At 42.2% G+C, this 13,727-nt stretch overlaps 1 protein-coding gene across 2 annotated transcripts in view; it reads right to left on the bottom strand.

The window, feature by feature from the left end:
* The window catches only part of FAM114A1 (family with sequence similarity 114 member A1), a 76,495-nt gene that overhangs the window by 2,494 nt on the left and 60,274 nt on the right, over nucleotides 1-13,727 (bottom strand). For both annotated transcript variants that reach the window (XM_005554685.5, XM_045392250.3), the window contains 5 exons: nucleotides 13,061-13,152; nucleotides 10,613-10,774; nucleotides 9,405-9,544; nucleotides 5,794-5,866; nucleotides 532-585 (listed from right to left, as the gene is read on the bottom strand). In XM_005554685.5, coding sequence (XP_005554742.3) covers nucleotides 532-585; nucleotides 5,794-5,866; nucleotides 9,405-9,544; nucleotides 10,613-10,774; nucleotides 13,061-13,152 — 521 coding nt within the window. The remainder of the gene's footprint in view (nucleotides 1-531; nucleotides 586-5,793; nucleotides 5,867-9,404; nucleotides 9,545-10,612; nucleotides 10,775-13,060; nucleotides 13,153-13,727) is intronic.

The raw sequence follows: 13,727 nt of genomic DNA, 5'->3' as shown, positions 1-13,727 counted from the left end.
CTGCAAAGTCCTAGTGAGCGGGCAGTCCGCAGAGTGAGAAGGCACAGAGGATGGTGCCCTTGTCACTGACAGGGCATAGGCTAAACATTCTCCTGGTCATTGTTGCCAGCTTGGAGATTAGACCCAGCTAAACCAAAGGTTATTCTAAATCGAAGGAAGTGCCCATTTTTATGAAAATCACCGATGAGCAATAACCCCTCATTGCAGCCAATAATCACAGTGTTAAATCTAGTGTCAAATTTGGCAGCAGAAATCTGCTTCTGCTGGAGCAAACAGTGATGGAAATAACGTGCAAGCTTAGCATTTCTTTTTATAATCAGGAATTCTTGAAAATTAGGTATTGTTGCTTCATCAGAGGGTTTACAGCTGGTTGAGCTACACAAATATACTCAAAAAAGACTTGATGATGAGATTCAGAATTGCAATAACATTTGCTGTGGGGGAGAAAGACAAAAGAAAAAAAAAAAAAAGAAGCAGCAGTTCTAACATTTACTTTGATTCAGGAGCACTTTCTCTCCAGAGACCACTTACCTCTAACAATACGCTACTGAGCATGGGGTTGAGGACCTCGGCCTTCTTGTTGCTCTGTGGAATCAGAAGTATGAAATTGACAGATTAGTGCTCGTACCACAGGCACGTAAAATGTAATACACTGGCTTTGTTGAGGGATCCTCTACGGAGGAAGAGGAGAGGAAGTAGAATGTTTCCTACAGACCAGGCTTCATACCTGCTGCTGCACCCTTTTAGTATTATTTAGTTGCAATAGAAATCCTAGGAAGTAGGCAGGTATCATGATAACCCCAATTTAAAGAGGAGAAAATAGGGATCAGAAAGGCTGAGTAACTTGTTTAAGGTCACATAGCTAGAAATTGAAACCGAGACCTTTTTCACGATGTAAATTCTATAGCAGGTCTGGGATAAGAGTGAAGCGAGGGAGGCTGAGTTGTGTAGGCAGAGGGTTGGATGCTGTCTTTACTTAAAATTTTGATATTTTGATGATCATAATATTTTGGCATTGTTATTTTAAAATATATTTCATTAAAATATCTATCTAGATTCCTGAGGTTTTTTTCTGTTTCTTTTTTGGGCTCCCTTCCATTTTGCAGCTAAGTCCCCCACTCACCTAACCTAGTCTAAGCCCTGGTTTACTCTTCTTTTTCTTTCTTTCTTCTTTTAAATATAAACATAGAAACTTGGTTATAGGGCATCTCCCCGAAGAGCAGCAAAATTAAGACATTCTTAAATGCAACTTGAAAACAGGTCTGCAGCTCTACATTTGAAAAACGCAAATATATGTAAAGCACAGAGTGCAGTGCCTGGTATAAAGCAGGGGCTCAAAAAGTGAAAGGCAGGCCATGTGCGGTGGCTCAAGCCTGCAATCCCAGCACTTTGAGAGGCCGAGGTGGGTGGATCACCTGAGGTCAGGAGTTTGAGACCAGCCTGGCCAACATGGTGAAACCCTGTCTCTACTAAAAATACAAAAAAATTAGCTGAGCGTGGTGGTGGGCGCCTGTAATCCCAGCTACTCGGGAGGCTGAGGCAGGAGAATTGCTTGAACCCGGGAGGTGGAGGTTCCAGTGAGCCGAGATCGCGCCACTGCACTCCAGCCTGGGTGACAGAGCGAGACTCCGTCTAAAAAGAAAAAATGAAAGTGAAAGGCAGAGTTGATATCATTATCTTTGCTTATGCTATTGGTCTATCAATCAATAGTCTTCTCTATCTAAGAGTTCAATCTATTCTTAGACCATAAACCATTAAAGGGATTGGAGAGAGAGAGGGCAATCTTATAAGTTAGCTTCTCTTACAGTACCTGGAAGAGTTCAGAGTAAACAAAAATACATAAATTAAATATATCTTCCCAGAGCAGCCCACTTTCATTGATGTTACTCTACTGACGGTGAAGTAATGTCTTCCTGGGGAAATCATAATGGAGTCTTGGGAGAAACCTCTTTAAAATGACTAGGTTTAAAAACCTAGTCATTTTAGTAAGTAACCAGAAAATCCATTATGGTATTTGCTTTCATGTTTATTTGATTATCAATAAACCTCTAAAATATAATCAAATGAGGGCAATAAGATGACAATGGTTTTCAGAATCAATGAGGTGTGCAAGCAATTTAAATAGAGTCTAGAGAGCAATATACACTCATTAACTTCAAGTTATGAATAATGACTGCTTTAGAGAACAGAAACACTGACTTGATGTAAATGATTCATCACAGCACAAGATCGGAGGTACTGTTGTGGTGAGACGGCCTTTCTAAATTCTATTTTAGATTCAGGTTTTTCTTCCCCATAATGATAAACTGTGTAGTCCCAATTTTGTTCATGCAAACACTTGTACATGTGTGTGTATATATAAATATATGTAAGTTCAAGTGCACAGCCATCTGCTACAGCCTTGCTACATAAAATATGGACCATGGATCAGGAACATTGTCATCACCTGACTGCTTACTAGAAGTACAGAATCTCATCCTCATCCCAGACCTACTGAACAACAATCTTCATTTTAACAACATCTCCAGGTGACTCATGTGCACCTTAAGCTTTGAGAAGCACTGTGCTGGGATACAATATGTGAAAAGGAATGAAAAGCAATATCATGAATACTACCCACTCGTGTAGATAAATTAATGTTTAACACATATTATGCAAAATAGAATAATACAAACATGCACACAGACATTCATACTCTCAAGCCTAAACGAACATGGAGAACCAAAGAGTTGGTCTCTGTTTGATGTATCTGGTGGATAACCAACTGGGAATTAGGAGATCTACTGAGATGCTTGGGAGAATCAATTCACCCCTCCGTGCCTCAGTTTCCTCACCTAGTAAACTGTGAAAAGGGGGACAAGAGGTACAATAGAACCTTAGGAACTGGAGTCACCAAGCTATTCCATCTTGATTAAGACCTCACACCTCTCTGCAAACCTAGTGTTTATATCAAAGTCCATGTTTATGGAGGTTTAAGACCTCACACCACTCTGCAAGCCTAGTGTTTATATCAAAGTCCATGGACATCAGGTAACTTGGACCACACCGAGGGTGCAAATGCATTTTATCCAGCCTATCATATCAATGAGCTTCCACCTCCCTTGTCATTCTGCTTGTATACAAGGCTGAAGGCCTGAAATCAGACCAACATAAAAGGTGCTGTTTTACAAAACAGGAGAAGCAGGTCAGATTTCTTGACAGCAGAATGAATAGGCAGTGCGTAGCTCACCCCTTCTTCACAGGGTCATTGACAGAAGTATGGGGGACAGGTGTCTTTTTGGGTGACAGCCAGGTCCATGGTCATCTCTCATTTCTTTTGAGAAATGCTCTCGGCCTGAGGAGGAGGAGGGGGCGTGCCCCAGAAGCCAGGTAGGTCTGCACAATGAGACACTGACCCCAGTTGCTGCTGAGTGAAGCCAAGGTGGACCTGTGACCCATGCTGATGAGCTATTCAAACCTTTTTACCCAGGAACCAGGATTTTGAATGGAACGACACAGGGTTAGGAACTGCTGCTGTCACTGAGTCACATTCATAGCAGCACTTTAGAAAGAGTATGTGTAGGCCGGGCACAGTGGCTCACACCTGTAATCCCAGCACTTTGGGAGGCCGAGGCAGGTGGAGCACTTGAGGTCAGGAGTTTGAGACCAGCCTGGCCAACATGGTGAAACCCCATCTCTACTAAAAATACAAAAATTAACTGAGAGTGGTGGCCCACGCCTGTAATCCCAGCTACTCAGGACGCTGAGGCATGAGAATCGCTTGTACTTCGGAGGCAGAGGCTGCAGTGAGCTGAGATTGCGCCACTGCACTCCAGCCTGGATGACAGAGCGAGACACAGTTTCAAAAAACAAAAAAAGAGTGTGCATGAGCTCTGGGGCTGGGTCCCCACAGCGGTTCATTTCCCCCACTGCCTTTCATAAAGCCTCCTTTCTGTCTAAATTTTTTGGAACATGTTTCTGTTGCTTTCTGGTATGGTTTGAATTGTATCCCCTGCAAAAAGACATATTGAAGTCCTAACCCCCAGCACCTCAGACTGTGACCTTGTTTGGAGATAGGGTTGTTGCTGGTGTGATAAGTTAGGATGAGGTCATACTGGTTATGCTCTAACCCAATAGGCCTGGTGTCCTTATAAGCAGAGTTAAATCTGGACACAGACACGCATGGAGGGAAGGTGATGTGGAGACACAGGGAGAAAGCAGCCATGTCAAGACACACAGAGAGAGACTGGAGTTTTGCAACCACAAGTCAAGGAACACCTGGGGCTACCAGAAGCTGGAATAAGCAAGGAAGAATCCTAGAGGCTCTGGAGAGATCAAGACCCCGAAACCACCTTGCTTTCAGAACTATGAGAAAATAACCCAGTTTATGGTACTTTGTCATAGCAGCCCTAGGAAACTAATATACTTGAAACAAAAAAAAAAAACAACCTAATTAGAATAGGAAGTAAAACTGCTGTTTCTCATGGAGAACATCATTAGACTTTGCATCCACAGTTTTAAAGGGGAAAAACAGGAAGGTGAAAGGGAATATTTTCCACTTTTCTCTAGGCTCACTAAGGTGAAGCTATATAACATGACTGATTGCCAAAGAAAACAACCAGAGGCCACACCCCCAAGTGAATGCTGAGCCTTTCAGACTTGTTACCCTGAGAATAGAAACACTTGAGCCAATCAGTAACATTTTTTTTCTTTTGGTCAAAGTCAAGTGCTACAATGAAGCAAAGAAAACTCTTATCTCGGCTGGGTGTGGTGGCTCATGTCTGTAATCCCGCACTTTGGGAGGCCGAGGCAGGTGAATCACTAGGTCAGGAGTTTAAGACCAGCCTGGCCAACATGGTGAAACCCCATCTCTACTAAAAATACAAAAATTAGCTGGGTGTGGTGGCATGTGCCTGTAATCCCAGCTACTCAGAAGGCTGAGGCAGGAGAATCGCTTCAGCCCAGGAGGTGGAGGCTGCAGCAAGCCAAGATTGTGTCACTGCACTCCAGCCTGGGCAACAGGATGAGACAGAAATAGAAAAAAAGAATACTCTTATCTTGCATGGTTTATAAAGTAGGCTCTGAGGCCAACAGTGAATGAGAATATTCAAAATTAATCATTTTAACAGAGATTCTGAATTACATATATCACAGATATTAAGTAATAAAAGGAACCTTTCATCTGACACTTTAAAAAAAAAACAAACAGGCTGGGCGTGGTGGCTCATGCCTATAATCCCAGCACTTTGCCGGGCCGAGGCAGGTGGATCATGAGGTCAGGAGATCGAGACCATCCTGGCTAACACGGTGAAACCCCGTCTCTACTAAAAATACAAAAGAATTAGCTGGGCGCCTGTAGTCCCAGCTACTTGGGAGGCTGAGGCAGGAGAATGGCATGAGCACGGGAGGCGGAGCTTGCAGCGAGGGGAGATCACACCAGTGTATGCCAGCCTGGGCAACAGCGAAACTCCGTCTCCAAACACACACACACATACACACACACACCAAAACAAACAAACAAACAAACAAACAAACAAACAAAGAAAATGAGGTTCATAGAGGTTTGAAAACTTACTCACCCAACATCTTGTATGTCTGAAATGGCAGATTCAAGACTGGAACCCAGTCAGGAGAGTCCTAAGCTGCCTGTCCTTAGAGAAGCTGCTCTTGGCCTGACTTTAGCTTACATCATGGCACAGCTTCGGTTTTATGGAGCTACTAAAGAAGGCGCTGCAACTCCACATTTCCTCACAGCCCCTCACAGACAGACTTCCCTTAAAAAAGGTGAAAAAAAAATCAAGACTGTAATCTTACCCCAGCAGTGGTTAAAGAAGTGGTAAACTTCTTTGATAAGGAGGCCACTTCATTGCACATTGCAGTAGTTAATCTGAAAGAAGAAAAAAAAAATGAGGCTTGGATGTTTTCAATAAGGTAAAATAATTTAACTGTCATGACCATTTCTGATACTAATTCATCATGACATTTAAAAGAATGCCACACACGCTTCAAGATGTTCTACAGAAATGTGCAGTCAGACGGTTTTCCTTAATCATCTTCCATGATTCGCAATCACAGTTTAATCTAATCCCGGTTTTCTTTCCATGCTTAATTAAAGAATAATCATCCAACTCATTTGACCTCTTTTAGAATGAAAACCATGTGCAGGAAAATACCAGGCTTGAGCTCCACATGTGTAGAGGTACACACGCTTGCCAGATGGCTGGTTTCCAGCTTTTTGGTCATTTCAAAATAATCAGGAACATTCACTGAGGCACTATGTTAAACACTTTTGTGTGCCTGATCATATTTAATCCTCAGAGTGACCTTATGGCTTATATTATTATTTCCATTTTATATAGATGGAAAATTGGACATTTAAGAAATAGGTGGTTAGACACAGTGGCTCATGCCTGTAATCTCAGCGCTTTGGGAGGCCGAGGTGGGTGGATCACTGGAGGTCAGGAGTTCAAGACCAGTCTGACCAACATGGTGAAACCCTGTCTGTACTAAAAATACAAAAAAGTTAGCTGGGCATGGTGGCAGGTGCCTGTAATCTCAGCTACTTGGGAGGCTGAGGCAGGAGAATCACTTGAAGCCAGGAGGTAGAGGTTGCAGTGAGCCAAGATCGCACCATTGCACTCCAGACTGGGCAACAAGAGCAAAACTCTGTGAAAGAAGGAAAGAAAGAGAAAGAAAGAAAGAAAGAAAGAAAGAAAGAAAGAAAGAAAGAAAGAAAGAAAGAAAGAAAAGAAAAAGAAAGAAGGGAGGGAGGGAGGGACGGAGGGAAGGAAGGAAGGAAGGAAGGAAGGAAGGAAGGAAGGAAGGAAAGAAAGAAAGTTAGGTAACCTGCTTAGGACATGCAGGAGAGGAGGGATTCAAACTCAGGTGACTCTGGATACTTTGATTATGTTTTGATTATATGATTCAGAATAAAGATCCCGTAGAATATGTTTTTAATACTGATACCAAAATTCTGAATTTATGCTAGGCACTCCACTTCTAGAACTTTATCCCAAGAAAATAACGCAAGATACACACAAATATTTAATGAAAACAACATTTATCCTAACACTATGGATGACGACAAAAATGGACAACAATCTAATTACGTAATAATGTAGGTAATGTCTGATAGTTTTCTATCAGTTAGTGCATACAGCTCTCTTGAATAGTGATTAAAATGCTATGGGAAGAAAAATAACCCCAAGTTAAGAATCTTACATGTTAAAAGATCTAGTAAAGTCAGTAGAGGTAAGTTTTGCTTTGATAAAAGAGGCCTTATCTAATATATACAGATTTTTATGAGCTATATCCACCCACCCATCCATCCATCCATCCATCCATCCATCCATCCATCCACCTACCCACCCATCTATCCAAAACTTGTCTGCAGAAAGGGTCAAGAGTAAAGCCAGGAGATATCCCAGAGCCATTCAGTCTATGTTCTTGGGCAGGTGGGTGGGGAGGCACTTATTGTACAGACAAGTCAGAGACTGGGTGCAGCTTGGTAAGGTCAGGACAATCAGGGTTGGGAATCAGAAAGGAGTGAAGAGTAAGGTCATTTTCCATACCTAGGGGCTTCTGAACTTTGGCCCTCTTCTTTCCAATTAGTACTGCAAAGATAAACCAGTACCTACAGATTGTCCTCAGCATTTTCAACTTCTCTGACTTTGTTCTTTCCTCTTCCTTCTAAATGTTTAGGCAAGTGCATATTCTTTCTAGGAATATTAAGGTGCGGATTATGTGGTTCTCATAATAACTTCGATTTTTATATTCTTAGATATGGAAATCTAGACTAGATGACAGATCTTTACAAGTGAGGAAAAATGCCGCCAGTACAAAGACACTCATGCTGACTTTTTGGAAGATCTTTCCACTATAAACTTACTCCCCAACCTACAATACCAAAGCGGTAATAAGCAAAGACTAGTTAGCTAGCAAACTGAGTGTGCTGAGACCTGTGTGTGTCCATCCCTGAGTATTTTCAGGGGCTCTATTTTGGCTCCTGTGTCTGTCTAATAACATGAGGGTACTTAGGCCTACGTTAATTTTCCATATCACAGTATACAGTCATGTGCATAAAAGGTAAAGGCTTATTTTTCAGCTCCATACCAACTATTTTCATGAATACTCCATATCAACTATTTTCATGTATATTCACTAGATTGCATATTCACATGTGTTACGTATATATATATATTTGCATTTTACTTAATAAACTAATGACAATAGCTATTATTTATTGAAGAACATGATACAGGACAACACATATGTGCACACATACCACCCAAAAGTGAACTGGTTAATATTAGCGACCATCATCACCAGAGTTCGGAACATGGAGAGCTGGTATAAGTCCCCAGGATCAGTGGAGTATATTTGCCTATTTTGTGACTCTAGCTAGAAGTTACATTAAAGTGTCCTTTCTCTATTCATATATATGTTGGAAAAGTAATTACCCTCAAAAGGTTTTACTTCTAAGACTCTGATCTATTAAATAAGCACTTTCATGCCTCTGAATGATTTAGTGTGTTTTCCCTTAAATCTCTTCATAAATAATTCCTAGGATGGCTAGTTAAGTCTTCTTCTTCTTGCTAACATAATGCATTTGTTAAATAAATCCTTATTTCCGGCTGGGCATGGTGGCTCATGCCTGTAATCCCAGCACTTTGGGAAGCTGAGGCGGGCAGATCATGAGGTCAAGAGATGGAGACCATCCTGGCCAACATGGTGAAAACCCATCTCTACTAAAAATACAAAAATGAGCTGGGTGTGGTGGTGTGCGCCTGGAATCCCAGCTACTCAGGAGGCTGAGGCAGAAGATCGCTTGAACCTGGGATGCTGAGGTTGCAGAGAGTTGAGATTGTGGCACTGCACTCCAACCTGGTGACAGAGCAAGACTCTGTCTCAAAAAAAAAAAAAAAAAAAAAAAAAAAAAGAAATCCTTATTTCTTAAGATGACCATAGAACAATGGAATTGGTTCACTTGAAATTTGAATATTTGGTCAGGTATGGTTGCTCATGCCTGTAATCATAGAACTTTAGGAGGCTGAGCCAGGAAGATTGCTTGAGCTCAGGAGTTCGAGACCAGCCTGGGCAACACGGCTAGGCTTTGTCTCTGTAATTAATTAAAAAATTAGCTGGATGTGGTGGTGTGCACCTGTGGTCCCAATTCCTGGGAAGGCTGAGGCGGGAGGGTGGCGTGAGCCCAAGAGTTTGGGGCTGCAGTGAATCATGATCATGCCATTGCACTCCAGCCTGGGTGATAGAGCAAGATCCCATCTCAACAAAACAAAAAACAAAAGCAAACAAAAAGAAATCTGAACCTTTTAGTGGCTTAGAGGGTGTGGGTGTGTATGTGTGTTTCTGAACGGTACCTATATATAGAACTGGGAAAATAATAATTTAAAGTAACATTTATTTACTTTATTAGAACTTTTGCTTGGTCCTGAGCTGGTTTTTCCTCTTCTTGTCCATGAAGAATTAATTCTGCTACTTTATGAAGCTGCTCAATACAGCGCGCTGTTACCTCTGCCAGACTTTCAATGGACAACATGTATACTTCCTGAAATAGATAAACACAAGGAAGAAATTTTTTACTGAGCAGATGTTTTTTTTTAAAAAATGCTGTGACATTAGAAGTGATATAATTCTTTCAAAAATACCACAAACATAACATGAAATTGTTAACCTGAAGACTACGAGCATATCTAAGACTTTAAGTGTAATGCTGCCAGAAAATGGAGGTGCCGTCAGGGCCCCCAGGGATGTGGCAAGTCTGTTCACAGCTGCATCCCCAGGGCTTACAGCAATGCTGGGTACAAAACAGGCAGGTGCTAAAGACGGTGTGTGGAAGGCTGGCTGAATGAACAGAGCTCAATGGATATTTTTCTTTACAGTGATCTAATCACTGCAACCTCTACCTCCCGGGTTTAAGTGATTCTGATAACTCACTCTCCCAAGTAGCTGAGAGTAGAGGCACACACCACCATGTCCTGCTAATTATTTTTAGTATTTTGTATATTTAGTACAGACGGGGTTTCACCATGTTGTCCAGGCTGGTCTTGAACTCCTGACCTCAGGTGATCCACCTGCCTTGGCCTCCCAAAGTGCTGGGATTACAGGCTCGAGTGACCGCACTCAGCCAAAAAGTTACTTTCTTCAAAATTAAAACTCAATGTAAGATGAAGTTACTACAAACTCCTTTATTGAACATAGGCAGGAAATAAATTATGCACACATAAATTTATTAAATTACAGAATAAAAGCTATGGCAATGAATTTTTTTAAAGGCTTCAATTACCTCATTAGTTACAGGGCATAAAGACATTTTATAGTAACACATTTGCATATAAGATGAAATTCTACTCTAAAGATAAATCAACTATGTTCCTAAAGATTTTTGTCCCTTTAAATTATAATTGTAAAGCTATGGAGAAAAGTGACAAAATCTGTGTTAAACCATGAATTATCTTGGCATAGAGAAATTTCAGTGTTTATTGCATTCCTACTTATATTTCTACAATATGGAACAAATGAAAAACAAATGGCCTCTCTTCAATTAAAATTAAGCTGCTAATAAAATGAACACACTCTTATTACCTTGTAGGTGGACACTCTAGAATAAATTTACCTCTATGGTCTTAGTTCTCTTTTCCTCCTTTTTGTCTTCTTGAGGGTCTTGAGGTTTCTCTTCCTTTTCTTTCTTCTTTGTTTCCTCCTCGGACTCTTTTGCCACATCTACTGACACCACGGTCTGATCCTCTTCCACCCAGTCATGAGCCTTCTTCATGGCCTGCAAAGGTCCCCAACCAAACAACCCTTTTATGGTGCAAATATGGAACCTAAGTCATTCCAACCCCAAGACAAGAATCAAGTGTCTCTAAGCCTTCAGGAATGGATCTCCGTATGTTTGGAGGATGACGGGGCAATTTCTCAACCCCCTAAAAAGATAACCTTGTTGTTGCTTTCTGGCAAATATAAAGTAGAAAAAAGGGACAGAACAGAAAGTATGGAAAGAACAATGCAGGCCTGAGGACTCTTTAAAAAGCATTTAAAAATGATATTCAGATAAGAATAAAAATGACAGTCACATTGAAAAATCTATAGTATATTTTTCACTTTTCATGACCATCTATAAAAGAATAATAGTACTTTTAAAAATATATGTTAGAAAGGCTCTGCGTTTCTTGATTCATGACAGGTCTTCCACCCTCAAGGGGGAGAAGAGAAGGGCTGCTGGAAAGGTCTGGTGCTGCTCTGTGTCTAATTTCACACGAGTGCAGTTTACGCACTCTGTGCCCTACAAAATCATGGTTCAATTAATCAGAAACCTCCTCCCCTACCTGTTATTCCCTGAATTTAGAACGAAAGGGCAGACTCACTCCAATTTTATCATTATAGTTTAAGCTGTTTGCTTAAGTAAAAGTTGTTTTGGGGCTTAGACTAAACCTACTTCCCACCTTAAATCTTACACGCCAAAGTTAAAAATATCAGAGTGTTGAATGGTAAGTTAACAGCAAGAAGATCTGGGGAGAGAAAACCCAACAAAACTGGCCTTAGTGTGTCCCCTATTAGAGACAAAGACTTAAACCTAAGCAAATAAGCCAGTGGAATCTCAGAGCCACCACATGCCCCCTCTGAGCGGTGGCAGGTGCTGCACGGAGATGAATGAGGCAATTTCCCACTGTGTTCAAGTCACTGACCTGTCAGAATCAGTGACCCCATCAGAGATAAAGAAATTACTCATCTCACCTCCTCATTCTGCCCTTTTCCTCACCCACCCGGATAAGTGAGTACCTATGTAAACCACTGCTTGCTAAAAAGAAGAAAGAAAGAGAGAGAGAGAATGGAAAAACATCACGTGGTTTTAAGTAATTAATGATCATGGCCTCTAAAGAAACTTCACAGCAAGACCTTGTACTGACTTGCAAAACACACCGTGGTATTGTTAGAGGAACCCAGATTGTTAAAGCTGGAATGGTCTTAGACATGACGAAGCCCCTGTGCTCCAGGTGGAGGAACTATGGGGTTCACCTGGCTGAGGTGCCTCTCTCTACCGAATTCTGGCATGTTTCTTTACAGGGGTCAGGGGTGAAATTTGAAAAAGCCTCTTGGTGATTCTGTACCCTTTCCCCCTCCCCTAATCGGATGATAACTACTGCTCCGATATAACATTCTATTTTGCCATGAAAAGGTAAGTGACTTCTTCAAGGTCACAAGGTAGTTACTAGTAAAATTACAACTAAAATGCAGATCTCATGACACAGTCTAGCATGTTCTCCACCACCACATTCCATTATGTTGCCTCCTCAAATATTTTCATTTCCCCCCCCCCCTTTTTTTTTTTTTTTGAGACAGAGTCTTGCTCTGTCGCCCAGGCTGGAGTGTAGTGGCCGGATCTCAGCTCACTGCAAGCTTCGCCTCCCGGGTCTACGCCATTCTCCTGCCTCAGCCTCCCGAGTAGCTGGGACTACAGGAGCCCGCCACCTCGCCCAGCTAGTGTTTTGTATTTTTAGTAGAGACGGGGTTTCACCATGTTAGCCAGGATGGTCTCGATCTCCTGACCTCGTGATCGCCCGTCTCGGCCTCCCAAAGTGCTGGGATTACAGGCTTTTCCCCTTTTTTAAAATTTGAGATGGAGTCTCACTCTATCATCTAGGCTGGAGTGCTGTGGCACAATCTCAGCTCACCGCAACCTCGGCCTCCTGGGTTCATGCAATTCTCTTGCCTCAGTCTTCCGAGTAGCTGGGATTACAGGTGTGTGTCACCACACCCAGCTAATTTTTGTATTTTAGTAGAGACGGGGTTTCACCACGTTGACCAGGCTGGTCTCAAACTCCTGACCTCAGGTGATCCACCCACCTCGGCCTCCCAAAGTGCTGGGATTACAGGCATGAGCCACCGCGCCCATCCCCTCCTCAAATCTGAGTTACAGACCTCAAACTCCTCTCCCGGCACTATGCCTTATAAGATTTGGGGGTTTTCCATTTCAGATGCATCTCTGGAACTTTACAACAGAGACTCTTCCCTGCATTTTTTTTTTTTTTTAACCAGAAACTATAAATCAGACAGTGCTGACCTTATTGAGTTTGTCAGGTGTGGCCGCCACATGTAATTCAAAGAGAAGTTCTGTAAGCATGCGAGCAAATTCTTCTCCCTTTTCTTCTAAGCCTAGAAATAGAACACGACGGAAGAAGCGTGATTTATTTTTCATCCTTCAGGATGTGGCAGCTCCCCCAAAGTTACAATCTGCAGTTGGGGTAGACTAAGTGGAGGTTGTAGCAGCCTGCCCGCCAGCCGCCGGGCAAAGATGAATGTCTTCCATTCATGAGCACGGCAGTGAGGCAGCAGATGCATCCAGGTGCAGGGCCGCTGAAGTCTTGTTGCTTGGCAGCTACTGCAGGGACACCCCCAGGCCAACCCAAAGGCAACAAGAGGGCAAGGAGGGACCTCCCCTGTCTTGTTCACAGCTACAGGTGGTCAGCAGCTATTTGCTGAAAGAAGGACTGGATGAACAAAGGCATGACCTTTCTCAGGCCTAAGGGACCTGGGACAACACCATATTTATGACTTTGATATTGTTATGCTTAGCACTGCGACCCTAATGATATCCAGGTGCCCTTTTATGTTCACAGAGCCACAGTACTAAACAAGCTGAATTAGTCTCAACCATTTCTCCGGAGAAATTTCCCAAGGTTCCCTAGGATACCTGGCTGGTCCTACAATATTTCTTAACGATCTGTCTT

Source organism: Macaca fascicularis, chromosome 5 (genome assembly GCF_037993035.2).
Source record: "Macaca fascicularis isolate 582-1 chromosome 5, T2T-MFA8v1.1".
Taxonomy (NCBI): Eukaryota; Metazoa; Chordata; class Mammalia; order Primates; family Cercopithecidae; genus Macaca; species Macaca fascicularis.
The sequence above is the reverse complement of the archived record's forward strand: the minus strand, read 5'-3'. Positions and strand labels throughout refer to the sequence as shown.